The sequence below is a fragment of the Balaenoptera acutorostrata genome, chromosome X (genome assembly GCF_949987535.1).
Source record: "Balaenoptera acutorostrata chromosome X, mBalAcu1.1, whole genome shotgun sequence".
Taxonomy (NCBI): Eukaryota; Metazoa; Chordata; class Mammalia; order Artiodactyla; family Balaenopteridae; genus Balaenoptera; species Balaenoptera acutorostrata.
In genome coordinates this window covers 104975699-105002501 of record NC_080085.1, presented here as the reverse complement: position 1 = coordinate 105002501, position 26803 = coordinate 104975699, and the positions used below count along the sequence as shown (strand labels likewise).

At 41.6% G+C, this 26803-nt stretch overlaps 2 protein-coding genes across 5 annotated transcripts in view; one reads left to right on the top strand and one right to left on the bottom strand.

The window, feature by feature from the left end:
* TMEM255A (transmembrane protein 255A) overlaps positions 1 to 7927 on the top strand; it is a 47524-nt gene extending 39597 nt beyond the window's left edge. The window contains exon 9 of the mRNA XM_007178600.2: positions 5549 to 7927. Coding sequence (XP_007178662.1) covers positions 5549 to 5707 — 159 coding nt within the window. The 3' untranslated portion in view covers positions 5708 to 7927. The remainder of the gene's footprint in view (positions 1 to 5548) is intronic.
* A 263-nt stretch (positions 7928 to 8190) lies between these two features.
* Positions 8191 to 24663, bottom strand: ZBTB33 (zinc finger and BTB domain containing 33). 4 transcript variants are annotated; one of them, XM_057537554.1, is made up of 4 exons: positions 24495 to 24663; positions 23134 to 23212; positions 17621 to 17986; positions 8191 to 13194 (listed from the first exon to the last, which is right to left on the bottom strand). In XM_057537554.1, exon 4 carries the CDS (start codon positions 13190 to 13192, stop codon positions 11174 to 11176), a length of 2019 nt encoding a protein of 672 aa, XP_057393537.1. In that variant the 5' UTR covers positions 13193 to 13194; positions 17621 to 17986; positions 23134 to 23212; positions 24495 to 24663; the 3' UTR covers positions 8191 to 11173. The 4 variants fall into 4 exon arrangements, with proteins under 4 accessions (XP_057393537.1, XP_057393536.1, XP_057393539.1 ...); XM_057537553.1 differs by having other exon boundaries at positions 24504 to 24663; XM_057537556.1 differs by lacking the exon at positions 23134 to 23212.
* Between the last annotated feature and the right edge of the window lie 2140 nt (positions 24664 to 26803).

The following is a 26803-nucleotide window of genomic DNA, read 5'->3' as shown; positions in this document are numbered from 1 at the left end:
AATACGTATCTGTAGTGTGAAGATGGATTTGTTTGCTGTCATAAAATACAGCACCAGCACAAGGAGGCATCCATTAAAGCTTGGGAAAAGATGTTAGAACTTGTTTTAAAGCCTACTGTATTCACGGGTAGACAAATCAGGGAACTTGTTCCCCAAATAGGTAACATAGACCGGAAAACACAAATATGTTCTAAAAGGGCATAGATAATTGCAGTAGTGACAGAGGCAAAGGAATCCTTTAAAAGAATGCAGGGATGTTGAACCTAGCACAGGAGGGTCACCATTCTTTGGGGACGCCCATAATAAAAAGTCATCCTGGGGCAGAGGGGCCGTGCGTGGCTCCCAAGAGGCTGCTTCCATTTTTTTTATATCGAAGTAAATTATATTGACTATATTGATTTTAGGACTTTTCACTTTATAACGAACCCCTGAAGTAGTAACAATAACCTCCTTGGTGATGGCTGCTGCAAACTCTAAGATAGGAAGCCCCTGTTTAGGGGATGGAGCCATCTCTCTGTCCATCATTCCTCATTCAAACACTACCCCAGGCATGAAAACAAGATTGCCAATGCCAGTGGTGGCCCAGGCTGTTGGTTTCAGTTCAGTCAATGTTGACTCTGTGTTCCCATGTGCCAGGAACTGGGCCAGGAGCTATGGATGTAGAGATTGAATGAGACATAGGCCCTGCATTAAGAGACCAGTCTAGGGACCTGAAGGGGACTGGTCAGGGGACAGCAGTGGGGACAAAACAGTAAGTAGACTATTACCCAGAGTGCTATGGAAACCCAGACACAGGGTACCTAACTCAGAGAAGGGATCCAAATCTAGCCACCTAACCCAAACCTACACCGTGGGCTCAAAGCAGGCACTTCAGGGATTTGTGGAAGCCTCTGCTTTTTAATGACAGCTCCTATTCAATGAGCACCTACTATGTACCAAGCATTGTGCTAAGTGCTTTACAGATATCTCATTTTTGTCGTTTGAGGGAAATACTCTTGTCATTGCCATTTTTAAGTTGAGATGACTGAGTCATGGAGGAAGTAAGTAACCTCTCCACAGTCACAGAGATGGTAAGTGGAGGACAAGAATATGTATCCAGGTCTGTCTGATGCCAGAGATTGGCTTGAGGGATTCTTTGGAGAAGCTGTAAGTCTGAGTATAGCATTGATCTTTTCCCCAGTTAATTTTAGGATATTTACACATTCTACTGGTTTAAATTATGGGCTTCCTAATCATGACTCGGAAAGGGTCTCTTTACTCTCTCTCTCTCTTTTTTCCATTTGGCTGTGCCACGCAGCTTGTGCAATCTTAGTTCCCTGACCAGGGATTGAACCCGCACCCTTGGCAGTGAAAGCGTGGAGTCCTAACCACTGGACTGCCAGGGGATTCCCTTTACTTTCTCTTATTACGTTATTAAATTGCTCCCCACTCCAAGGACTACTGGGACACTTCTTATACCTCTCCTGGTTCTTTCTGTAGGTTCAAGCCGTCTTTTGTATTTACTTTTTGGAGACTTTATAAATTTATGGGTTTTAAGGTGTATGTTTTTAAGTGATTTGTTTCCTTCTAGAACTTACAAAGTATTTCACTTTAGTATTTGAGTGGAGCTTTCTTTTGTTCACCAAGTTCCATTCCCTTATTGTTTCATAGGAGGAAATACCAGTCTTTCCCCAAGAAAGCCAAGAGGATGAAGGAACATCTGCTATGTTCCCAGATAAATAGAAAACAGTCAGCAAAACGCACACCACCTCTGACAATAAAACCACCAGAAGCACAGACCTACCAAAAAAAAACAAAAGCCAGAGCTCCCTTAGTCTCATCTCAGATTGTAAAAGGGCCCAAATCATAGCAGGAAAACTGACCTTTCTAGACTTTCTCCTGAATGACTTCCCCATTCTGGTCGTTTCCAAATAGGACTATTTATGTCACTTTGCCTTTGAAGACTTCTCTTTCCTTTTTATCCCAAGGCTGATAGAAGGAAGAGGAGATTTATAGAGTTTTGTTTTCACCCCTCAAAGTCATGCTCTTATTGGGTAGCTGTCCAGTCAGGAAGCTTGGGAAACATTTCTTGTGGTCAGACGGGAGCGAGGACGTGGGTCTGGTCAGCTGGCCCTGAGGATGTTGTGACTCTTGCAAATGTTGGACTCCAAGGCGTCCAAGATTAGAAGCCAAGACTGCTGGTGCCTCCTTGCTCACCTCCCCAGCGCTCACTTCTCTTGCCCCTTGCACTCATTTCCCCATGGCCAAGCAGTCCATATCCTGTAGGGTATAAAGCATCCATTTCTACTTCTGCTGGGAAATTCAACCCAGTGTAGCTTTGGGGTAAATCCCTTAAGGCTTCCAGCCATACTCCCCAGTCTGGCCTACTGGGCCAGACCCCCTATTTCACTCTAGCCATTTGGTGAATCGCCAAGTTTAGCTTAAAACAAAAGCCTCTGCAAAATGCGAGCACCTCTGTTTATGCTCTTTATTAAATCACATGAAGGTACGCTAGGTTTCGTCGTAGCCACTGAACAGGACCCATTATAAATGGGGCCCCTTGAATGAGAGGGTCGCGCTAGTCCGGGGGGAGGCGGTAGATGGTGCAGGTTGCTGAGAGCCTTAGGAGGCCGCCGCTGCTGCCGCCACTCAACTTTTTATTTCCCCTCTCCTGCTGAGGTTCTCCTTGCCTCTCCTCCTTTCTCTTGTTTCTGATCCCTCCCTTTTTCTTCCTCTTCCTTTTCTCCACTCTTCTCTCCGTCTCCCCTGGCTTTGCTTTCTGGGTCAGAAACAGAGGGGGAATGCAAAGAACCAAGAGACCCTGGATTTCACCCTTGGGACACAGCATCTTTTGCTGGTACCCTTTATCACCCGGCCAGTTCCGGGCTCTTTTTGGAGTCACTGCCTCCCAGTGCTTCTGAAGAGAGAAGCACACGTGACAGAAACGCACAAGGGTCTTGCGGAGTGTGGGTCTGCATGGGGCAGGGAGGGGCAGGCTGAGGCGGGAGAGAGAGACGGCTCCCTCCTCTGTAGCTCCACCGCCCTAGGCCACCCCAGCCTCTAAGCAGCAGCTCGGGAAGCTCGCTCGAGCTGACGAGGCCCAGCAGTAGGCTATTTAGATGCTTTTCATGCTTTTCATGCTTTGTGGTGCGAAAGGATTCAAAGCTCTGTTCTTCTGAGCTGCCTGTCCCTAGTCCAGTCGACTCTTAGGCAGGAACCAAAATGCACCGGGCCAGCTCCCCAGCTGCAACAAAGCCAGATCTTTCCCAAGGTGCCTGCCTGTTGCTAGGAAACTACGCACTGGTACGGTGGGCGCCCCCCACCCCGCCCCACCCGCAACAAATCCCAGGGGTGTGTGTGGACTGCAGCCAGTTAGCTCCCTAACTCTGCCAGGAGCCCTTCGAGTTTATCCCTAAGACTCCCAGCATCCTCAAAGGGAAGTGAGAAGCATCCCACCCCCTTCCCCCTTAATACTTTCCCAAACATGAAACTGAGAAGTGAAAACCCAAGGCCGTTGTACCACCCCCTCTTATTATCAAAGTGTACAACTGCCACCCACGGCAGCTGCTGCCCACGGCAGCCTTTTACTGCCTCTCAGGACGGAACGGCCTTTAGCTCCACTGTCAGAAACTTGCCCCTCCCTTCTGTGGCTGGGCCACGGAGAACTGGCCTCCTGGCTCTCACTGTCCTGGAACGGGATTTAGAAGGGCAGAGTGGCACATCCCCAGCCACAGAGATCTTGTCCCTGGTGGGTTTTTGCTCTCCTCTCTGGTTTAAGAGGACAGCGTTCTTAGTTGAGGAAAGCAAAAGAAGAGGAGGGAGAGAGAGGAGAGAGTTGTGTAGTGCGGAGTGGAAAACTAGGAAATCACGATTCCAGTGTCTTAGAAAGCATACCTCCTCCTGGAGGGAGGAGAAATTTTGAGATTTTTGAAAGGAATCTGGCTTGTCTCGAGTCCACTGCCTCAAGTTCTTTTGTCTTTAAAGGCTTTCTATGACCCTGTCATTCCTTCTCTCAGATCGAAAGGATGGATGTGATGGGGAAGGAGGGGATGTTGGCCGCTACGGCCTCTTCTCAGTCCTGACATTATGTGGTGGGAGATGGAGATTTCAGTGTCTCAAGCAAGACCTAGAAACCAGGACAACCCTTTCTAAGGAGTGCAGAGGTCAGGACTGGTGATAAGGAGAATCAGCCAACTGGTCTCAGGCTCCATATACCTCATGGCAAGGCTGACTCTAGATTGCCCTAGGCCTGAAAATGACATGATCTACTTAGACTCCGGCCAGCAGAACAAAGAAAAGGCATTGACCTCCCCAGACAGCACTTGAACTCTTGAGAAATTTTTTGATGTAAGTGGGTCTTTTTTTTTTTTTAATATAGCAGTTCCTCCTAGAGCTAAGGCACAACAGAAAATTGCAGTTCTGCAGCCCTGTTCGTTAGCTTACATTTGCTCTTCCTGAGAGCCTAAAACTGGCCTCCTGCCTCTTGCCATCCCTATAGACCCCTCCAGCCTTCAGGCCTCAGCCATGCTCCACCACTGGAGCAAGGCAACAGTACCCACAAGATGTGACCGTAGTCTTTGAAAATAGATTTTATTTTTTAAAAAACATGCCAAGTTCATCTTCTATGCTCCTGAAGTTAGAGTACCTCCTACTTGCCAAGCACTGTTCTGAGTTCTGGGAGAGAGAGCAGTGAACAAAACAGGCCAACTCTCCTTGAGCAGGAAAATCATTAGGGTCGAGGGTATACACGGGCCAGGGAAAGAGAAGTGGCAGATGACTCCTAACACGCCAATTCACTGGGTATTTTTTTTTAACCCATATCTCGCTCCCTTCCCAAAGACTACAAAAGTTAGACAACACAAAGTGTCCCTGCAACCTGGTAGATTGGTCCTCACTCTTATCTTTGTGATTCTCACCTCCACGCCTTTGTTCCTCTTTGCCCTCCAACATACCCTGCATTTTGGGGTGGTGGGCCACAGTTAAGATGAAATAGAAATTGTTGGACTTTGAGTTAGAAGACCCCAGATCCAAGAAAGCCATTTAACATCTCTGACCTTAGTTTTTTTGTTTTGTTTTGTTTTGGTCTGTGAGATGGGCTCTGTGATGATATATTTTTGTAGCAAAGACTTTCCCAGGTATTAATGGCTTAACCTCAAATATCCTTAAGGCCCAAACTACCTTTTTGAAGACTAGTTGGGATGCTGTTGCCATGGCTCAGGGGTAGTTGTTGGAGGCTTGAGTTATAAACATGGTAAAGGGAATGATGGATTCCAGAGACGACACAGAAGTACGAGCAACAGGGTTCGGTAACTGACTGAATGAGGGGGTCCAAAGGGAGGGGTGGGGGAGGATTCCAAGGCCTCTCTGCATGAGCTCTGCAGCCTGAGTGACTGAGAGAAGGTGGGACCAGCTCAGTTTCATGCCCCTCATTAACCCTGTGAGGTTTAGGAACTCTTGGTTGTTCCAAACAGAAACACACTGGGTCCGTATTCATTTTAAAATAATGACTGACATTGGAGAATCGCAACCTCACTGCCTAAACTGATGTTGTTCTATTTTGATTACACAGCATTCCAGTGTCTTTCCATCCTCCCCTCCCTCTGGACTTTCTGACGAGCCCCAGTCTGCCTCTCCTTCGCCCAGCTACATGTGGTCCTCCAGTGCTCCACCCCGATACTCTCCACCCTACTATCCGCCTTTTGAAAAGCCACCCCCTTACAGCCCCTAAAGAGGAATGTCTGCTGGCTATTGAGATTATTGTGGCTTTTGTATTTCTGCTTTAGTGGAAGTGTGTAGGGTACAAACTTTAAAGTGTGATTCTTATGCATAAAGTTTTGCAATGGCCTGCCAGGCTAAGGAAAGATAGGGAAGAAGCTTATTTGTTATCAGTGCAGAGCAGGGGTGGCTAGACTGAGCCCAGCACTTCCAAGAAGGGCAACGCAAGGCTGGAGAGCCATCCCAGCAAGCAGCTTGTCTTGTTTGGACCTGCGTTACCCTATGGCCCCGCCTCTGTGTGCAGCGGAAGTGTGGTTGCCATCTGCTTCACTTTGTGTAAATGGAGTGTTGTCCTCCGGCCGTTGGCAGATCGCCACCCTAGCACCTTGGTTGAAGCACCTGGCTTATAGGCCCTGTCTTTCCCTACCACTAAAGTCAGTCCCTAAGGAAAATTTCCCAGATGATGGGGCTACACGGTAGTTCCAATGCAGAGAGTTCTAAGATTTTGTTTGCTTGTGTCTGGATGCTGAAAAAAGCTGCCCATGTCTCTTACTCCTTTCTTCTCTGTATTGTAAAAATGGCTATTGTGATCATTCAGCTCAGCTTCTGTGATTGGTACCTCCCAAAGGGAAAAGTGCAATAGTCCTTTGAGTAGTGGGGAACAGGATTGATTGTTCAAGAGGCACTGAAATACACAGAACAACACGTGAGATGTTTTAAGTGGATCTCAGTTATACATCGGGTAACTTAGGAGACAGCGGTTCTACTACATGTTGCATTTGCTGCAGGAGATACAAATCTTACGGTTAAAATTGAGTTCAAAAATGCTAGATTAAGTTCTTGGGTCGTGTTATGATTGTTATTAATCTTTGTGACTGTTTATCTTCAAATATTGTGCTTCAATCCCAGCAAACCGCACGTATCCTGCACCCCACCCCCAAAAGAATCATCTGTATTTTAATGCCACTGCTCTTATTGGTCCTTTTTTCTGTTGAGACCAGTCATGATGACAGCGTTCAAGATTATGAAAGTGTTACAATGCCGCTTTGTCTGCAATACCTCAAATGTAGCCAACTTGACAAATTCTTGTGTTATCGTAGATTTAAAATCCATCTGGCACATTGTGGTAGGTATTTGTACAGTTCTTTTAATTATACACAGCTTTAAACCTCAATCTGATGAATTTAACACTTCGGCACCATGCCTTCACTTCAGAATGAACACTTTCATTGTGATCTTATGTTAACCTGAGAATCGATTGATTTAAAGGAAGATTGATAATCCTACACTTGTACAACATAAAAATACAGGGCTACAGGAGGGTACCTAATTAGACAGTTCTGCAAACACAGAACACATACAGGAAAAATTTCCAGCCAATTTCGCTACCTCCCAACGTCATGGATTAGAGGTAGCAGGCAAATGCTGGTGCTCCCATCTACCTTGTAGACACCCAGCCATCAAGAGTTACCAAGGTACAACCAGTGTGCTCATTGTTCACAGTAAATGTTTGCAAAACATTCAGTTTAACTTTCGGCATCACGACTGATGTCTCATCCGGATTTCAAATCTGAACAACTATAATCCTTTTGCGTTATATAAAGTTACTATTATTTTCTACAGTTCTGAGCATATTAAAATTCTATTGGATTTCAAAAAGGGACTAATAACCAATTGACTTACTATACAAATATCAACTTGTAATACTCAATGAAATTTCTTGCTGTTTACACTTTACATTTTGCTTTAGTGAACGTGTATGGGTATTTAATTTTTTTAAAGGCACCATTACATAGTATATCCTACATTTATCACATTTCTTAAAGTGTTAAGATTCTATGACTCATTTCTATGTATTTTTCTTACTTTACAAAATAACTTGAAACAGTATAGATTTTGTAACACTTAATTTGAGCAGCTTGTTTTTTTATCACATTGAACTATAAAAAGTGCATGTTACCTTAGAAAAGTTAATATTTACTGCTTTACTCTTTTGCAAAAACATTTGCTGTAATGAAGGAATTTGTATTTCCAAAATGTACCTTGACTGCATTTTGTAATATTTACCGCTTTATTCCTAATTCTGCTTTAAAGTATTGAACTGGGCATGAAACATTAAAATATTAATCCAGAACCTGTATAACTGGATGTTGCTTAAAATCTGTATCACTGCCATGTTGGAAACCCAGACTGCTTTTGTGATGTTTCAAATTAATAAAACTATCCTCCTCCTTATCAACTTACATGTGTCTTCATGGAATCAACAGAAGTATCACAAACACTCTAAAGCAACTGACAGCAGCTGACTCACTTTTGACTATTATGGTTCAAGATAAAATGGGCATGCGATTAACCAACATATAAAACCTAATGGGAAATTCTGTCATGCTGTCATCAGAAATACAGTTCCAGTCTCCTGCTACAAAAACTGAAAAACAACAGAACATAAGCTATATAATTTCTGAAAGATCATCTTGTAAAAAATGCACTCAAAAATCAGAATTAAAACATTTTATTTTTGCCATAAGAAGCTCTACGAACTAATATCAGGTAACGGTTAATGAAAAGTAGAACTTAAAGTTATGACAGAGAAGAGTGAACAAGTATGAACATTACAGTATTGGATGGAAATGAACAAGGTTTCATATGATTGACAGAGATGAGAAAGCCAGTGCTGCTGAATTAGTATTTAATTCTTTAGAATATGCACGCCTTGACAATACAAAATACCTTCATCATTTTTACCATTTGTTTTATCTTTTTGGTACAACGGGAAAAACCCAGCATCAATTCCTCATAGTGGTTGTGTGTGGGGGGGATCATTACCACCAAAATGATAATCATTTAAGATTTATTCTAAAGTGAATCTTGCAAGATTGCTACAACATTTTAAAATCTTTGCTTAGTTTGAGCACTTTCATTTTCTGTCATCTCTTTTAACAAATTGCTATTTCAAAGTTCCTATCCAGAATATTTATAGGTAATTTAGCACAGGAGCAAATTTGAGGCCAACTTGAAAGGAAAAAAAGGAAGTTCAACTGCCAGAAAACTAAGTATAAAATAGGAACACCCCATGACAAGCTTTGAACAGCCTCTTGCCACAGATTTCCAACCCCATAAATACTGGGGGTGAACGGTTTTAATCCCAAAGGAGTATTCCGCATGAATTCTGAACTTTGGATATAGAGACTTGTAGAAAAACAGAAGACCCTGACATACATGCAAGTAAAAGTCTTCTGGCAAAAATACAATTTAAAGTGATTTTTCCAGTTTTCCTCCTCCCAAAAAACTCTAGAAGATACCTTCAGTAGGCAAAGTTGAAATCTCATCCTCAGAATTTACATAGAGCACAGCAGCAGCAAATAATTATATCCAGATAATTAAGAATGGATAGTTTTCCATTATAGAATTAACTCCTGGTTTGTCATAATGGCCTTGTAGAAACCACCAAGTTTTATTATGACAAACTAATTTGTCTAGCAGTTAAGTCTGAAAGGACTGGAAGCTCTGCTGGTATCAGTATCATTCACACTTGTAGAAGAATTATGTCTAACTGGTAAAACAGCATTAATGAAACAAACAAATTTCCACTGAAAATATTTCAGAGTGTACCCTATAGTCAAAGAGTAATGTTATCAGTACCTACACAGAAAGGAAACAGATACTGCAATTCCAGAGGTCAGACTCTTAAGTTGTAAGGTAATTTAAAAATTTCCAAGGATTAGTTTACAAAATGGTCTTAAGGTCTCAACTCACAGAACAGAAAACAGAAAGATGCACATCATTCTAATCCTTGGTAAAGCAAAGGAGTATACTATTTTTCTTTCTTCTCATATTACTGCAAATACTGATGCCTGATACCCTCAGCTACCATCTTAAGAAACACTGAAACCATTATCTTCAAATCTAGATTACTGTCAGAAGAATGACATATACATGAGAAATTATGATTAAAGCTTTAAGTTCAAAGTCAAGAAATAGACTATTTTGAAAAATACGTGGTTAGGGAGAAAGAAAATATCTATGTTGAATTAAGAAATACTTAAGCAAGGTTACAAATGACTAATAACTATGCACAACAATCATTTTCAGTATCTATTAATTTTTTTCCTTTGCAAAAAGTCATTTACAGAAGTTCGACAAGTCAATCCTGTTATAAATGCTAGGCTATATATTTGTTCCAACCTGCTTCCCTTTTAGTACTAGCACTTCAATAAGTTTTGACTTTATTTTCTAAGTGTTTAAATATGTGTCATTTTAAAAGGGAGAAAGGTGGTATTTATTGTTCTCAAGATAAATGGGAATCAACAAGCCTATTTAACTTCCACGTATAAGCTTCTGATTGCTATAATACTGCAGCAATTTGCAGATGGAATGGAACTTATTTTAGAAGGAGTAAAAACCTAAAAGGTCTTGCTGAAAGGAAAATACTAGATCACTGATTCAACTATGTCAAATAAAAACTTCCTATTAGAGATTCTAAGTAATATGAACATTTAAAAATATATGCCAGTAGCCTCCCGCCCAAAATATATAGGCGTCTCATTTATGAAATTTGTCATTTATAAAGATTTATACATAAAGATTAATTTGGTGGCTTTCAGATTCAAAATTTGAAAAATGCCATGGGAATATTTTTAACCATAACAAGCAAAAAGGAAATCTCCATTTATTTCCATTCTCTGTCGCTATCATATAAGAGTGCAGAATTCAAAACAAATGCGATAGAACATTTCACCTCTTCCTGTCTGCACTAGAGATTTGTTTTCCTTTAGTATTTTTGCCCACGGAAACCACATTGCAAAGGTATATATACAGTAGCCCAGCCACAGGTCTTTTCCAGACTATGGCAATAAAAGCAAGGTTTAATTCTAATTAGCTAAAACTACTTCATTCTTCAAACGAGAGATTTGTCTGCACGGCCATTTTCATGAGGGGCAGGAGGTTGCTATCCATTTGGGTTAGCAGAATACACAACCAAGCAGAGACTTATTCTGAAAATTTCCAGGACAACTTTAGAAGTTCTTGTTTACTTTTTATGCCATATACAAGACACGACACATTTATAGTCTCAATAATAAGAAAATTGAGAATTAATCAGTAAAGTGCTAACACGGAAGGGGAAAGTTGCAAGATATACTAGGGTATGCTAATAACTCCAGTTATTTTCAAAGAACATTCAGACTGCTTCAAATTCTATTCAGGAAACTATCTCTCCAAGCTTTTTTTTTCTTTTTGCCTCTTTTAAATGTGCTGAAAGCTAACTATAAAAATGGATACTTGGGGGGAAAAACTTCTCAATCTCTATTCAAACTTTCAGAATAATTTGCTTCTAAAAAATTATCAACAAATAATCCAACTAGACTACCTTCAGATGACATGGCAGATCAAATCAACTTGTCTTCACCTTTGTTTTACAGGTCTTCTGAAAGCCCTGACCCTTAATCCAAACCAAAACTTTCTGATATTTCAAAGGAGTTCAGTAAGATTCTGGTATTATAAATTCAAACTCAGTACTGCCATCTGTTACATTCTGTTTAAAAATTGAATCATTTTCCTGCTGAATAAAAATATCTTCCCAGGTCATTGGCTTGTTCTGAGGAGTAGATGTGGTCCCTACTGGAGGTTCTTTCCCAGCATCAACCTTATACCCAATACCATCATCCTTCATGACAGGCACGGTGCCTGACTTATCAGAAAGGTATGCATATTGTCTGATCTGTAAAGACCTGCATGGATGTAAACGATAAAGCTTTGAGTCTCCAGAAGGATCTTGACTATGAACTGACTTTATGTGTGAAGACATAAACTGATAGTTGATGAAAGACTTGCCACAGGCCAAACACTGATACCTTCTCTCCCCTGTGTGATGAATTTCATGCTTTGTGCGATATTCTGCAAGAGGAAATACCTTCTCACAGTAACGGCAAGGATACTTCTTCTCCCAAGAATGAATGTTAAAATGTCTCCGCAAGCTTGTCAGACAGACATATGACCTTTTGCATACAATACAGATATAATAGACCCTTCCATCTACAATTAACTCATAGTGATCATCATGTTTTACCTTCATACGTTTATTTGCCGTCTCACTGCTAGATGTTTTTGGTATCTCATTCTCAAGTCTGGCCTCCCCTTCGTCAGGGTCATCTTTGACAGGGATCACTATATCATAAGTATCTTCACCAATATTTGCATAAACCTTGCAACCCGTCGACAAGCCTTCAATTTCAGTAGCTGTATCTAAAGTAATAATCTTCTGACCCTCCATTAGATGTTTTGATCCTAAACCTGGATCATTAGTGTTTCTAGTAATTATATCTGAAATTTTTAAAGAATTAGAAAGTGGCTCTTGCAGAAGTGTAGGAATCTGCATCTTCTGTATCAACGATCCATCAAAAGCGGTATTTGGGGGGATCTCAGCCTGTGGGACCAAAGATGTATTACTGACCGCCGAGTCTGGACTGGAGCTAATAGTGTCATCATCATCATCTATAATTTCCTCCTCCTCCTCTTCATTGGCCTTGTTTCCTGTTAAAACAGCACTGTTTGGTGGCTGCTGATTCTGCACAAGTACATTGATTGAAGGAGACATATGATTTGAAAGTGAAGAACTGACATTTGGTGGTGTAGTAAGTGATGTCTGATTTAACAAAATGATGTTGGGAGTCAGATGTGTTGGGGCCGAAGATACCAACAATTTTTCACTTCCTTGTGTTTGGTTCAGAGTTGCCTGATTCACAGAAGTAGGAAGTTTCTGAGTAGGTGTGATATTTGTTAAAGGGGGAGAGCTATTGCTCGCACAAGGTGCAACATCTGAAATAGCAACAGAGCCTGGGTTAGGCTGGACCTCTGCCACTGTATTGGTACTCGGCAAAGTCTCCTTTGCAGGCAGAATCTCAGAGCAGAAAATGACATCATCGTCGTCATCATCTGAATCGGTAACAATGATCTTTTTCATCTCATAATCTTCAGCAGATAAGGAAAAAGACTCTGTTATAATTGGCATTATAGTGGCCCCATTTTCTTGGGCTTCATCTTTTGATTTTTGTATTTCAAGGTTCTTGTCACTAGAACCAGGAGGTAAGGTTTCTGCATTACCATCCTGAGCTGTACCTGAGATGCTTTTAACCTGTGACAACGGGACACCAAGCTCTGCTATAAATTTAACTCCTAATAACTGCCCTGATTTAATTAACTCATCAAGTAAATCTGATCTAACACGAACAATTTTAGAACTATAGATATAATTGAGAATTTCTGCAAAGATCTCTGCTCTTATAAAGCTCAGTTCAACAACTTGCCCAGCAACTGAGAAGAGCTGATGGAAGTAAGTACTAGAAGCTGAAAGGATGTTCCTGTGGGCTCGGAATTTTCGGTCTTCCACAATAACGGTAACATCACAGAAGAGTCCATGGCCGCGTTGCTCATTCAAGGAGTTCAGCAGACTGCCAGAGTATTGAATGTCTGTAGCAGAAATCAGTTTTCTACTCTCCATGCCTGTAAGAGAAAGGGAGGGGGAGGATGGGAGATTAGGAAAGAAAGACAAAAGCACTTCATCATTCAGAATTTCAGCTACAGCATCATTAACTAGTTTATTGGAGTTTTACCCAAAGTTTGGCACAACTTTTTGGTTTTTATATAAACTATTCTTACAGGCTGGTTTTTGGACCACATGTCAAATCTCATGACCTTCCCCTGAGAAGAGACAAGCAAGTTTTAAATTGATCTACAGATTTGAACATTAATCTCTTCCTTTGAATCTTAGATACGTGCATCACCACTAAGCTATTTTTAAAGACTAAAATTAATTTTCTTAGTTCCAATTTTGGATTTTCTCCTCAAGAAGAGTTAAGAGTTAATTTTTTTTTGTATTACAGGTTATTTTTATTTTTAAAAGCAGAAGCAAATTCCAAGTGGAAGAGCTAAACTATCTGGCATAGTCTCATTAATATGCTGCCTCTCTGATTACTAGCTCCAGAAATTGTAAAGAATCGGTTTTAAAACTGATGTTCAAATTCAATATGATTGTGCTTTGCATCTTGTTCCAGTAGAGTCTCTTGCTGGTTTGCTTGTCGGGAGCCAAGAAAAGCAGCAATTTTTGCTTTGGAAAATCCTGTGAATATTTATATAGTATCTCTAAGTTGCAGGGAATTTAAGAAGCTCAGAAGAATTTTGCAAAGTTTTTAAATCAGGGAGTCACTGTATTGCCATGACTAGGAATACACTGTGTCAAACTTGAAATTGTGTGAGTGCTTTCCGTTATTCTCTTGGACCTGGCCTTTTGAATGTTTCTGAAGTAATTTGACGTGGTGGTTTCTACTTCCTCCAAGTATTCCATTCAAGATTATCTGCACTAGTTTGCTAAACTTCCACCAATAAAGGCTGAGAGTTTTGGTTTTGGCTTTTCATAAATACTTGTCAAAATCAGGCAAAAAACACCCCAAAAAAACAATTATAGACCAGACATCACCGCTCATGTAACTTAGCCTCAAAATTCTGTTGTTCTTGGTTGAGTCTTACAAACAGAATATTGCTTGAAGGAAGCTGGAGACGTAAGTTTTTATACTATATTATCCCATTTATATAAAGTTCAAAAACAGACAAAATTAATCCCTGGTGTTAGAAGTCCACATAGTGGTTGCCCTTTCGGGGACAGGGACAGAAGTGACAGAGGAAGCTTTGTGGAGTTCAGGTGATGCTCTGCTCCTTGCTCTGTTTTCTGGTTATACAGGTGTGTTCACTTTGTAAAAATATATCAAACTACAAACTCACGATTTGGGCACATTTCTGTATGTAACTTACATTTCAATACAGAGTTTACTTTTTTTTTTTAAAAACTGGCTGATTCTCTTTAAAAAAAAAACAAAACTGATTCTCTTTGAGATTGTGAAGCGTTTCAAAGAGTGATTCTAAGTGAACAAGATTGGCTTCCAAGAGGATGTTGCTGCAATGAGCCAGTGACTGAAAGGGGAACAGAATCCTTACATAGAAAGACTTGGTTGTACCATACGGACTCTGCCACCTGACTCTATGAAAGAAAAACTTGCACTGCATGGGGTTCAGCAATTTTTCTCAAGGGACACTTTCATGCTCCCCCAACCGAGAGGTTGTTTGTGATTAAGAAGCCAACATTGTCTTTCTGCTCTTTAAAATATGATTGGAAAATAAGAAAGACATTTAGGGGGAAGAGTTAATTTTTAACTGTCTTAAAACTTTAAGAAAAATCTTATCATGAACACATAAAAGTTATTTCACCTGTAAATGAATGTTTTGAATGTCAGAAAAGCTTGGTGTGTGCAACACTGAGTCCAAAATATGTAGTCTTCCTAAATTTTAACTTATCTTTAAGAACATATTCAACAGCTATTCCCTGCAGCCAGTGACTAAATCAGCATTTATAAACACTGGCAATTATTACCTCTATTATTTTTCTATTCTTATTTTGATTGGGACGCCTCATCTGGATAAACTATGGAACACCTTTCTTACCCTCTCCTCTTTCTTCTTCCCCTTGCCACTTCCCCTCACCTGCCTACCCTTACAATCTCCAGAGGCGGAATGTTAAACAGAGTGCCAAATGAAGTCAACAGATGCTGTTGTGAAAAAATAAAACAAAGGAAAAGAAAAGTTTACCATTTCTTAAAGCTCATTTGCATGAAAACACGAAACATTTAATTTTGTTGGTAAAGAATCATGAGCATTGATATGAGAACTTTCTTCACACCAAATGAACTACTGAAAATGAAGATATAAACTTACTGGAACAGAGCAGACATCACTCTAGAAAAAAGGGGAGGGGGACTGTCAATAAATAGTACTGCTGTGTACCACCCCCAAAACAATTTTTGGCACTTTGCAGAAGATATATCCAGTAACAATGACACGGAATTTAAATAAATAAATAGATAAATAAATAAATACATGTATATATAATTAAAAATTAGTTGACCTGAGAAAACCATAATTCAAAAAGAGTCATGTACCACAATGTTCATTGCAGCTCTATTTACAATAGCCAGGACATGGAAGCAACCTAAGTGTCCATCGACAGATGAATGGATACAGAAGATGTGGCACATATATACAACGGAATATTACTCAGCCATAAAAAGAAACAAAATTGAGTTATCTGTAGTGAGGTGGATGGACCTAGAGTCTGTCATACAGAGTGAAGTAAGTCACAAAGAGAAAAACATACCGTATGCTAACACATATATATGGAATCTAAAAAAAAAATGGTTATGAAGAACCTAGGGGCAGGACAGGAATAAAGACGCAGACGTAGAGAATGGACTTGAGGACACGGGGAGAGGGAAGGTTAAGCTGGGACGAAGTGAGAGAGTGGCATGGACATATATACACTACCAAATGTAAAATAGATAGCTAGTGGGAAGCAGCTGCCTAGCACAGGGAGATCAGCTCGGTGCTTTGTGACCACCTAGAGGGGTGGGATAGGGAGGATGGGAGGGAGACACAAGAGGGAGGAGATATGGGAACATATGTATATGTATAGCTGATTCACTTTGCTGTACAGCAGAAACTAAACATTGTAAAGCAATTATACTCCAATAAAGATGTTAAAAAATAATAAAATAAAATAGATAAGCGGGGGAAAAATTAGTTGATAAGTACTTTTGGTAAAGAAACACTTTTTATTGCTAATATTCTTTCTCTTTAGAGTTACCAAAATAGTACCACTGTCAGTTCTTAAGTTATATACACGTGGAAGACAGGGCGTCTCAAATATCTTCTAAATTTTTCAAAATAATAGCTTAAAAACAAAAAATAGGAGAAAAGTCTAGAAATCAAGGATTTAAAACATCATGTTATAAGGCATTGCTTGTTAACGGTACCAAGGAATTCCAGGTTACCATAAAGGCATTCATTAGAAAGGGTGACCTTTGGACAGCGAGCCAGCAACCTGGGCTTCCGAAATATGGGGATTTCGACACAAGTCCCTTTTCAGTGGATAGATAGGTTTTCTGAATACGGTCCCACTATTTTTGTCGTTTGCAAATGGGTGTTCCCAATGGGGGAATTATTTAAAGGTACGTGTCCAGGTGACACCGGGACTTGGTTTCATTTTGTTGTTTAGGTTTCCTCCTCTTCCCTGTTAAGGTGGATCCAGGAACAGCACAAATCGGTCTGAACCCACCCCAACCAAGATTTGCGACCCGACTGTGGAAAAGCCGTTCCTCATTCCTGTGAGACAAATCCTTGACCGAGGGCAGGTGAAGGTGGAAAAGAGAAACACCACCCGCGAGACTGAAACAACCGACACGCGGCTCCCTGCGGCAGCTGAACCCCATCTTCCTCCCTCCACCCCCTCTTCCCATTCGCACCCGGCCGGCTGCAACCGAGGTTTTTAACCCCGATTCACGCGGAAAGCTTCACGCAAATACAGATGGAGGTCCAGCCAGCACAGTCAGGGCGGGGGTAGTAAGGCGAGGCGAGCCGGGGAAAGTAGAAGGTGGCGAACCGGAGGGTGGGGTGTTGGGAGGGGATGAGGCCAAGCAGGCGGCATTGTTATGCCCTGGGAAGGGGACGGAAGGGGAGGATGGGCCAGGCCGAAAAGCTCTAAATCAAAGTAAGGGCTAGGAGGGGAAAAGAGGCGCAAAAAGGCAGGCAGAGGGGCGAGGAAAACGCCGAGTGGTTCTCCGCGGTGGGCTCCCCACGCTCCGGGCCTACCCCGGGCGCCGGCAGCCCCTCGGCCCCTGACGGCGGAGGGGACCGCGCCGCGGCCCTCCCGGTTCGTCCCCTCCTTCGCTCCCGGGCCCACACAAAGAAAGGGCCGGAGGAGCGGAGACTCCGTCTCCGCCGCTTCCTGGTTCAAGTGAGGAGAAAGCGAAGGCAGGCGCGGCCCAGGGACGGAGGAAGCAGGCGCAATCCCTCGCCCCCTCCCGGGTCGCGGCCGGCTCCTCACCTGCTTCCCGGCGCCGCAGCTTCTCGTCGTCGGGCCGCGCGGAAGGGTGGGAGTCCTCCAACAACCAGAAGCCAGACTCCGCGGCGACTCGGCTCCTTCTTTAAACGTCGCTCCAGTCTTGGTCGACGTCGACGCGGCTACCGCCTCCCGCCGCCACCGCTGCCACAGCTGCCCCAAGCCGCCGACAGAGGGCACCGCGCGGGGGCCAGGCGCCGAAGGCAAAGGCGCCCTCCTCTTCCGAGTGCGGTTCGGCTCTTTCCGGAGGGGTCCGAGCGCTAGGCCGCCCCGCTTCGGCGCCCCACTCCGCCTTCGGCTCCTTCCGCAGGGGGCGGAGGAAGACTGGGAAGTACCGGGAGAGCTCGGCCCCTTCCGGAGGGCGAAAGGGTGGGAAAAAGGAAAGGGAAAGACGGGGTAATGCGGTCACAAACGGTTGGGATGCGAGGGAAGCTAGTCGCTTTCATCTACGTTCCGTGTAAGCTTCTAGGGAGTAAAAACTTTGAGAGACTAGACGGGTTTCATTTCTTTTGAAAGTTTGAAACTGCTCTATTTAATAGCCTGTTTGTTAGATGATAAACCACCTTGAAATATAATCAGAATAAATATAATCAAACAATGTATCGACTCATTATGATTTATGATAATCCAAGTTCTAGGATAACACGATAACAACTGCATTATAATATCTACTTTGAAGAAATAAATTCAGTTTTTGGACAAGTACTATCTTCTTAACTTAATACTAAAGGATGCAACACTATGTTAATTCCTTCATTTCACCTATCGTTTTCTGACCACCTGTTTGATCTGTACCAAATCTTATGTTAGGTTCTGTGGAATACAAAAATGAATAAACCAAGGTCTTTACCTTTTCAAAGAGCTCAGTAGATAGGTACTCAAACATCGACAAAATATTTTTAAGGTGCAGAACACAGAGAAAGGAGTAGCAAACTGAATTTGAGCTGCATCTTGAAAGATAAATAATATTAACACTTGCATTGTTAATTTATTATTTTTATTTACATAGCATTTCCTCCTCAGAGGGCTTTACTGTCTGAACATAGTAGGTGTTCAATAATTGTTTAGTGAATGAATATATGAATGAGTTGTGGTAATTTTAAAAACTCTTCTGGTAATACACTTCCGACTGAGTACCACGATGAATGAAGCAATGGGATGGGTGTTTGGAGAGCAAAATATTTCCCTTTAGGCTGGTTATTGATCATATTCAACTAAAGAACAAAATAGCAGCATTTTCTTCAACAATTAGAGCCATTTACTACCTTCATTTTCTTTTTTAAAAATATGTATAGGATAATATTGCATCAGTTTCCGAAAACTTGAATTGGCACTTATTTACCATTCAGTTGGAATGTCCACCAGGATATTCCAGAATAAAAACAGATCTACTAACTATCTCTAATTTTCTTCAACATAAAATCAGACAAAGATGTCATCATCTATTGATCTCTCATCTATTCTACATTCTCCTCAATAAAGTAAAGCCACATAGCATAACATCAAAGTAGTGTAATACAGCTGTATTTTCACATGGAGATAAGAAATCCAAATGAAATTCCTTAGGCATTTCTCCAAGGTTTGGTACTGTGGGAAAACAATCTATGTGGGAATTACTGCATTATTAGTTTTTGATTATGCCTTAAAATTATGAAAGTTTTATTGTCTAATATAAAAACATTTCATGGAAAATAGGAGTGTGCTGTTGTAAAAGAAACTAAGACAGATGGTAGTATTTTCCTGGTAACTGAGCACTTAACAAAACTAGTTAGCAGATTAATGACCATTTTTCTGAGTCATCCTCCCCCAAAATTTAGTAGCAAAAAAAAAAAAATTTAGGAAATAAGACAAAGTACATTTTGAAAGTTTAGGATCTATTTATCTTTCAGTAGCTTAGTTGACTAAAACTAAAATGAGACATTTCTTTGAAATACAGATCACAGTGGCAGTAGCTGCCACTCTTGATATCAAATGTGTGTTGGTTACCTCTCAGTAAATTGTAAGATGCAATACATTTTCTTTTGCACCAGCACCAACAGCACCAAGGCCCCCAACAGAATTGCCTTCCCTTTGTCCCTTTCCTGAAAGGGCTTTAAAAGTGTGGAGCCACAACTGAGGTATGATGAAGGCCTATTACTTCGAAGTGCAGGAAACCGTCTCTTCCCTTCTGTCCATGTCGCTCAGCCCCTAACTCAGCAAAAACTAAGCTAAAATTTAAAAGCTACCTATAACCCATGCACCTAAGGTCAATTAATCTATGACAAAAGAGGCAAGAATATACAATGGAGAAAAGACAGTCTCTTCAACAAGTGGTGTTGGGAAAGCTGGACAGCTACATGTAAATCAGTGAAGTTAGAATACTCCCTCACACCATATACAAAAACTCAAAATGGTTTAAAAACCTAAATGTAAGACATGACACCATAAAACTCCTAGAAAGGAACATAGGTGAAACATTCTTTGACATAAATCGTAGCAATATTTTCTTAGCTCAGTCTCCCAAGGCAAAAGAAATAAAAGCAAAAATAAACAAATGGGACCTAATCAAACTTAAAAGCTTATGCACAGCAAAGGAAACCATCAACAAAACTAAAAGAATGGGAGAAAATATTTTCAAACAATGCAACTGACAAGGAGTTAATATCCAAAATATAAAAACAACTCATACAACTCAATAGCCAAAAAACAAACAACCCAATCAAAAACATGGGCAGAACACCTAAATAGACATTTTTCCAAAGAAGACATACAGATGGCCAATAGGCACAAAAAAAGATGCTCAACATCACTAATTATTAGAGAAACGCAAATCAAAACCACAATGAGATAACACTTCACACCAGTCAGGATGACTGTCATCAAAAAGTCTACAAATAATAAATGCTGGAGAAAGTGTGGAGAAAAGGGAATCCTCGTACACTGTTGGTGAGAACGTAAATTGATGCAGCCACTATGGAAAACAGTATGGAGGTTCCTTAAAAAACTAAAAATAGAACTACTATGTGATCCAGCAATTCCACTCCTGGGTATATATCAGGAAAAAAACAAAAACTCTAATTCAAAAAGATACACACACCCCAATGTTCATAGCAGCACTATTTACAAAAGCCAAGACATGGAAACAATCCAAGTGCCCATCAACAGATGATTGGCTTAGAGATGTGGTATATATATACAATGGAATATTATTACTCAGCCATAAGAAAGAAGGAAATATTGCCATTTGCAGCAACATGGAGGGACCTAGAGGGTATTATGCTTAGTGAAATAAATCAAAGACAAATACTATATGATATCACTTATATATGGAATCTAAAAATAATACAGATGAATCTATATACAAAACAGAAACAGACTCACAGACATAGAAAACAAACTCATGGTTACCAAAGGGTAGAGGGAGAGGGGGAGGGACAAACTGGGAGTATGGGATTAACAGATGCACACTACCATGTATAAAATAGATAAGCAACAAGGATTTCCTGTATAACACAGGGAACAATACTCAATATCTTATAATAACCTATAATGGAAAATAATCTGAAAAAATTTATATATATATATATATATATATAACTGAATCACTTTGTTGTACACTTGAAACTAACACAATATTGTAAATCAACTATACTTCAAATAAAAAAAAAAGAATTTAAAAAGAAAAAAGTTACCTATAATTAAAGGGGATCCAATGATCAGGAAAGGAATATTTTGGTAGGAAAAGCAGAGCAGACCAAGAAATCTGAGTGGCCTTAACAGCTGCTTTTGGGACAAGGTCTTTGGAAAGTTTCATTAATTTTCTGTTTCTCAACAAGTTATTTCACCTTTCACTTTCTTTTCATCTGCAGGCTTAACCCTACTTCAAACAACGTAGTAGCTTTTAAAGACAAGAACCTTTATCAAATGGATTTGGAGGTATCAATTGTTTCACATTCTAAAAAGATTTTTGATTGGCTGATAATGGAATCAGGTTTTATAACCATGTGTCAGTGTTTGCTTGCCTTTGCCTTTTTTGAACTTGATTATGAATTCCATGAGGCCAGCAACTGTCCTCTCCTGTGTTAAAATGTCAAGAATCTTGTGGATGCTTAATATATATTAATTGATGATGATAAAAGATAAAAAACTGGGACTTCCCTGGTGGCGCAGTGGTTAAGAATCTGCCTGCCAATGTAGGGGACATGGGTTTGAGGCCAGGTCCGGGAAGATCCCACGTGCCGCGGAGCAACTAAGCCTGTGCGCCACAACTACTGAGCCTGCGCTCCAGAGCCTGCGAGCCACAACTACTGAGCCCGCGTGCCACAACTACTGATGCTCACGTGCCTAGAGCCCATGCTCCACAACAAGAGAAGCCACCGCAATGAGAAGTCCGAGCACCGCAACGAAGAGTAGCCCCGGTTCGCCGCAACTAGAGCAAGCCCACGTGCAGCAACGAAGACCCAACGCAGCCAAAAATAAATAAATAAATAAATAAATTTTTAAAAAGATAAAAAACGGCATTCATTCAGTCCTACAGCCCTTCCACTGAGTTATGCTTAGCTACACAGATTTAGTAAGGTCACTACACAAGTATAAAAAGAAACCACAACAAGGTATAGTGGAAAAAACAAAGACTTGGGCAGATGTGAGTGGGTTGGGATTCTGGTACTCCCACTTAGCTGTGTGACCTTGAGCCTGATTCTTCATCTGTAAAATAGAGATAATAATACCTTCCCATAGAGTTGTTTTGAGGATTAAATGAGTTAACTACCGATAGTGTCAAACTGCTTACAGTTTCCAAAATATGACATGCTGTTTACTGCTTTCATGTCTGTGCCTGGAACCCTGAGCCTGTAATAACCATTCCTTTTGTATTCACACTGTGCCTCTCCTGTTGTTTGGCAAGTGCCTGGTCTTCAAGAAAGACACAACTCAAATACTAACATGTTTGTGAAGCCTGCCTTGATGGTAGATGATAGACAGATATGGTTACTTAATATTGAATGAATGAGTGTCTGGAACCCAGTAAGTGCTAAATACATGTTTGCTTTTTCATCACTCTCCCCTTTTCTGCTTTATCCCAACAATTCTCTCTTTAAGTGACTTGTTTGATACGGCTGATTCTCCTTTTCTTCTTAAAACCTTCTAAAGTCAATTGGATAAGGATATATAACCCTCCTACTGAGAAAGAGGAAGTGGATATTGCCGACAATAATACAATCTACCCCCCAAAAGCAACAGGTAGCTTATTTCTAATATGAAAAAAGTTGAGAGAATATACTACAAATGTGTCCTTTGTGAAAAATTACTTGGCAATATGAAATCAAATCTGATAAGAAATGAGTCAAAATGAAGAATTAAGAATGGACATTTTGCAGTGCGCCAGTCTATGTAAATGGAGGACTAAGACCAAACAACAAGGTTATGAATATGTGATAGAATGAAACTATTATAAGCCCTGACACAATAAAAATCCATTCATTCATTTGTTCATTAAATACATATCACTTAGTACCTACTCTGTGCCAGGCAATGCTCTACACACTGTGGATACAATCATCATCAAGATGAAGTCGCAGTCTTCATGAAACTTAGATTCTAATGGGAGAGACATACAGTAAACATATTATCTAAATATATAACATAATATCAGATAGTAATGAGTGCTATGAAGAAAAATAAATAGCATAAAGGGAGAGAGAATAATGAGGGTGCTATTGTAAATAGTGTGGTCAGGGACGACCTCTCTGAAAAGATGATGGGTGAGCAAAGAACGGAATGAACTAAGGGAAAGAGCCATGCAAATATCTGGGGAAGAGCACTCTAGGCAGTGGAACATGTCAATGCCCTTCAACCAAAGACCATCAGGAACTTACTCATAGCTGACAAGTTGGGTTTATTATTCTTTGCAGGCAGGCAGAATGAACACCATAGGGAACCATGGGGTGTTTCAGTAAGAGAATGCTAGAAAGAACCTACTATAGTATTTGAGTGATTTACGGGAGGGTCTAAGGAAGTGGCAGTTCGCTCTAAATCAGATGCTGTCAGAAAGCAGGGGCAATTGTATGATTGGGCATCTCAATAACCTCATATATAGGGAGGGCAGACTAGGGCAAGGATAAAGCTGTAATTGATAAAGTAGCAGTCACCCATTTTGGCCAAGAGAGGGGGTGTTTGGTGTTTTCTGGGTGGCACAGTGACTTTTTTTTTTGTCTGTGCTTAGACAAAATTATGAAGTGGTCTTATTTCGTCTCACGTTGTCAGTCACCTAGTGACCTTGTCTTAGATTGGTGTTCTGTGAGTTTATGTTCAACAGAAGAACATGGCCTGAGCGCTAGCCAGCTTCCAGATATCAGGGGCTGCTTCCCAATCCATTTTCTCTAATAGCAAGTGAAAAGCCTTAGAATATAAGGAATAAATTTTAGAGGTGGTGGGAGAGGAGGGAGGAGGTATAATATTGGCTATCTCCTCATCTTTAGTAGAAAATAGTTAATAGTACATTATTATTGTATGGGACGTACTTATACTAAAACATTATTCACTGTTTAGCTGAAATTCAAATGTAAGCGAACCTACTGTATTTTTTTTCTTTTTGCTAAATCTGACAACACTAAAATAAAAACACTGTCAGCTGCATAGGAAATACTTTGAATACTTGGTGCTTTTTCTTCTCGTCCCACTTAGATTTTTATTTGAAATCAGGATAGACTCAGAAAAAAATAGGTAATTCGATTTGAGCCATTCCTATATATTCTACATGTACATAGACGCCCACATCTGTGCATATATTGATATAATGTATATGTACGTATGTACATACATACACACACACGAGAAACAGTAAGCACCCAATAGTATAGAATATGTAACACACACGCACAGAAGGCACCTGAAACACAAGCAGAATTGACTGTGTTGGTGATACGGCCACTCAGTGAAATGTATCTTGTGGTCTGTCATCCTTCCTTTCGGTCATTTCAAGTACGAGGCTGAGAAAGACACGGTCTCCGATCCAACTTGGACCTGGCGCGCCTCCTGCGGAACTGGAAGGATGAGCGGAACCGATCGCAGCGGCGGCTTATTTACACGGATGCACACACCCCTTTCACGTCGGCGGGAGGCCACGTAGGCCTGGGGAAGGATTTTGCCGGCGTACCCGGAACGGTTTCCTCAGCTTTGGTTGGGCGGGGGAGGGTTGCGCAGCGGCGCGTTCTGGGAGCCGAAGAGACCGAGATCTTCCCGGGCTCTTGAGAGCGTTACCTCTTTCGCGGCAACAATGGCTCGGGTGTCTCGCTCGCGCAGCCCGGAGTGGGAAGCGTCGCAGTTCGTCGAAGAGCCCCGAGCCCGCGGGGCGGCCGCTCTCGTTCGCTCTCTTGCTCTCGGCCCGGGGACCGGAATGGCCTCGGCCATCATCTGGGTGGCCTCAGCCGAGGCTCCCGAAACCAGCTCTGCGGCCCTGGCTTGCGGTGTCGTTCGCGAGAGCGTCCCTCGGCACCTCGGTGCGCCCCTTCCGCTTCTGCGTCCTCGTCCGCTGAGCGCTGCCGCCACTCGCGCCGCTGCGGGAGCGACGAGCCGGGACCCAGCCTCCTGGACCGGGAGGAGGTGAGTGATGCGGCTGCACCTTCGCTTTGAGGAGCCCACCTGCCTTCAGAGTCCGCTTCATCTCTCATCCCGCTTCTGAACTGTCCCAATTAAGCATTTTCTACCTTCTTTGCGCCCATTTCTATCTTTTGCTTCAGTCCACGACAGCTCCTTATTTGCCCTTTTTCTCCCTTAATTCTCATTCATCCTTGGGCCCCTTCATACCGTGCTCTGACCCCTCCACCCCCTTTCACCTCTGGTCTGGCAGAAGGCATGGTCAAGGGTCCCAGACCTATTTACTTTGTGTTATCATTTGTGAGCAAGTTTTTATTCTCCATTAGACTGAGTTCGTGGAAAGGAGCCCGATTTTACCCATCACAGAATTCGCAGTGCCTAGCACTTAGTAAGAGCTCAACCGTTGTGTGTTGAATGAATGAACAGATTGGTTTGAGATGATAACAGGATGTGTAAGTGGAAATTCTTTGTAGGGAGTTGGGAAAGGTTGAGATTAAGAGTTTAAACTGGAGAAGAGAAAACCTTCCCCCACGACAGGATTGGATGAATGTAGGAAAAGCGATGTGCGTAACTGCAAATGGGGCTACCTTGAGAAAGGTCTTGTGAAATGGTCTCAATCTTGACCTTGAGGAATGAGGGGAGGGTGAGATCAATTTTCCTCTAATGAAAGTGAGTATTGGAGCGGAAAAATAGTTTAAGAAGGAAAAGTTCTAATTATTGCTGTGTAAGTATTCATACCTCCCAAGTGCCTTGAATGTGTTAAAAATGAGAAATTTACAAACATTACAGGCATTGAGGGGCAGGTTGAAATTACAACAGTTGGGAGATGTCTTGATGATTCTTTTTCTTCCAGCAGTGGGAGGTAATAAAGCATAGTGAGGAGGAAGATAGTGGCTGGATTCAGACTGCCTGACTTTGAAGCCCTGCTTTGCTACTTAATACCTGTATAACTTTGGGTGTCGAGAGTTTACCTGAGCTACTCTGTGGTATTGCTGCCTCAACATCCATTCTGTTTGCAGGGACTAGCCCCCTCCTGTAAGCACATGCCCTAGATAGCAACCCGTAAAATCACAAGCAAATGTAAGTTCCTGATATGACTTCCCTACCAGCCCCTGTGATCTGCAGTCTCCCCTGCCTCCCAGTGCCGGTATGCTGTATGGCCCCCTTAGAGAAGACCCTCGTGGGGCTTACCAAAACCCCCGCTCTTTTGGTTTAAAATGACCAAAATGGCCCTAGCCTGGGAACCCCAAAGCACTCCACCCACAGACCATAATAAAGGCATGTGCCCCAGGTCCTGTCACTCTCTGCACCCTATCTTGACCTCCCCATGTAACCCCTCGAGGTGTGCTGGATACTTCCTACCGGACCTGTGAGTAATAAACTACTCTATTTCAATTTCTCTTGTGGTCTGTTGTTGAACTTTGGCTCACCATCTGGCACCCTGTGCTCCACTTAACAAATGTTAATTTAAAGAAGTCAAAACATTGGGCAAATTACTTAACCTCTCCAAGGTACATTTCTTCACCTGTAAAAACGGGGATAAAAATAGTGCTGACATTTTTAGGGTTGTTGTAATGATTTAGTGCCTGGAAC

Bases quoted from the DNA above. Each gene is read 5' to 3' on its own strand.
- ZBTB33 (XM_057537554.1), bottom strand. From the start codon at position 13,192: ATGGAGAGTAGAAAACTGATTTCTGCTACAGACATTCAATACTCTGGC.